The 1,733-nt window shown below is 46.0% G+C and overlaps 1 protein-coding gene across 1 annotated transcript; it reads right to left on the bottom strand.

Moving 5' to 3' along the window:
* Positions 1-227: 227 nt before the first annotated feature.
* On the bottom strand, positions 228-1,509 carry LOC141779809 (uncharacterized). Its single transcript, XM_074654851.1, has one exon. The coding sequence runs from the start codon at positions 1,444-1,446 to the stop codon at positions 631-633; it is 816 nt and encodes a 271-aa protein (XP_074510952.1). The 5' UTR covers positions 1,447-1,509; the 3' UTR covers positions 228-630.
* Between the last annotated feature and the right edge of the window lie 224 nt (positions 1,510-1,733).

Here is a 1,733-nt window from a genome sequence, read left to right on the forward strand (position 1 = left end):
TGTTTTCAGGACTAAGCTTGATAGAAACTCTGAGAATTCAGATAGAAATTCAGAATATGGACCTGGAGCACGGTACACTATAACAAATACAATTGGCTGTAGTGTTTTCCAGGTTGGGTGTGAAAGACTAAGAACAAGGCTTTCAAATGAGTTATAATTTAGTTTAGTTTTAGGGTTTATTAATAGGCTTGAGTCGAAGATGGCTGCAACTCCACCTCCTCAGCCGGTGTCTCGAGGAATGTGAGTATTAATATGACTCGGGGGAGTCGATTCGTTTAGGCTGACATATTCTTCCTGACACAGCCAGGTTTCAGTAAGACAAAATAAATCAATGTGATTATCTGATATTAAATCATTTACTAGTAGAGCTTTAGATGACAGAGGTCTGATATTTAAGAGTCCACATTTAATTCTCCTGTTCTGTTGCTTTATTGCAGTGCTAGTGTTAGATTTTATTAGATTATCATGTTTAACTCCTCTTCTGTTTACTTTTGATCTAATTCATTTAGGTGGGGCAGACACAGTCTCAGTTAGGTTTGGGTTTAAGCTATGGGTGGGTAACTGTTCTAGTGGAAGCGCAGAGAAGTGTGTAAGACTGCAGCTCTGCTTCCTGGAATGACCTCTGGTTTGTCATGGATTTGGTACACTAACAATCTTGGTCAGATTTCTGGATAAGAGAGCCGCACCATCCAAAGTAGGATGAATGCCGTCTCTCCTAATCAGACCAGGAATTCCCCAGAAAGAGTTCCAATTGTCAATGAAGTTCACATGGTTTGCTGGACACCACCTCGACAGCCAGCTGTGGAATGACTTCATGCGGCTATACATGTCGTCACTGGTCAAGTTGGGGAGGGGGCCAGAGAAAACTACAGAGTCCGACATTGTCTTTGCGTATGCACACACCGACTGAACATTAACTTTAGTGACCTCCGATTGACGTAACCGGGTGTCATTACCGCCGACGTGAATAACAATCTTACTGTATTTACGCTTATCCTTAGCCAGCAGTTTCAAATATGATTCAATGTCGCCCGCTCTGGCCCCCGGGATGCAGTTAACTATGGCAGCTGGCTTCGCTAACTTCACGTTCCTCAAAATGGAGCTGCCGATAACCAGAGTTGGTTTCTCAGCGGGTGTGTCGCTGAGTGGGGAATATCTGTTCGAAACGTGGAGTGGTTGGTGGTGAACCGTGGGCTTCAGGGTACGACTATGCGTCCTTTGGGCAGTCACCCAGCCTCCCGGATGCTCGGGGGTGCCGGGGGGACGGCTAGCAGTAGCTACGCTTGGCCGGTCCGCACCGGCTAGGGGCTGGCTAACTACAGAAGCTAGAGATAAAGTGCGGAACCGGGCTTCTAACTCACTAACCCTCGCCTCCAATGCAGCGAATGCACTACACTTAATACATGTACCATTAGCTCTAAAGGAGGCAGAGGAATAACTAAACATGAGACACACAGAGCAGGGGAGAGCAGGAGAGGGAGAGAGAACAGGAGAGCAGGAGAGAACAGGAGAGGGAGAGAGAGAAGCCATCGCTAACAGCTAAGCTACTGCTAAGCTACTGTTATGCTACAGTACGATAGCCCAGCTAGCGTTAGCCGAGCTGAATATGTGTGGTTAAGTCTCTAAAAAGGAGCGAGTTGTGAGTGCTTAAGCAGAACTAGTGTAGATATAAATTTAGCGGGTAATTAGCCGCTGTAGTGAAGAGTATATAACTATATTGCCCTGGATGTGCT

Source organism: Sebastes fasciatus, chromosome 12 (assembly GCF_043250625.1).
Source record: "Sebastes fasciatus isolate fSebFas1 chromosome 12, fSebFas1.pri, whole genome shotgun sequence".
NCBI lineage: Eukaryota > Metazoa > Chordata > Actinopteri > Perciformes > Sebastidae > Sebastes > Sebastes fasciatus.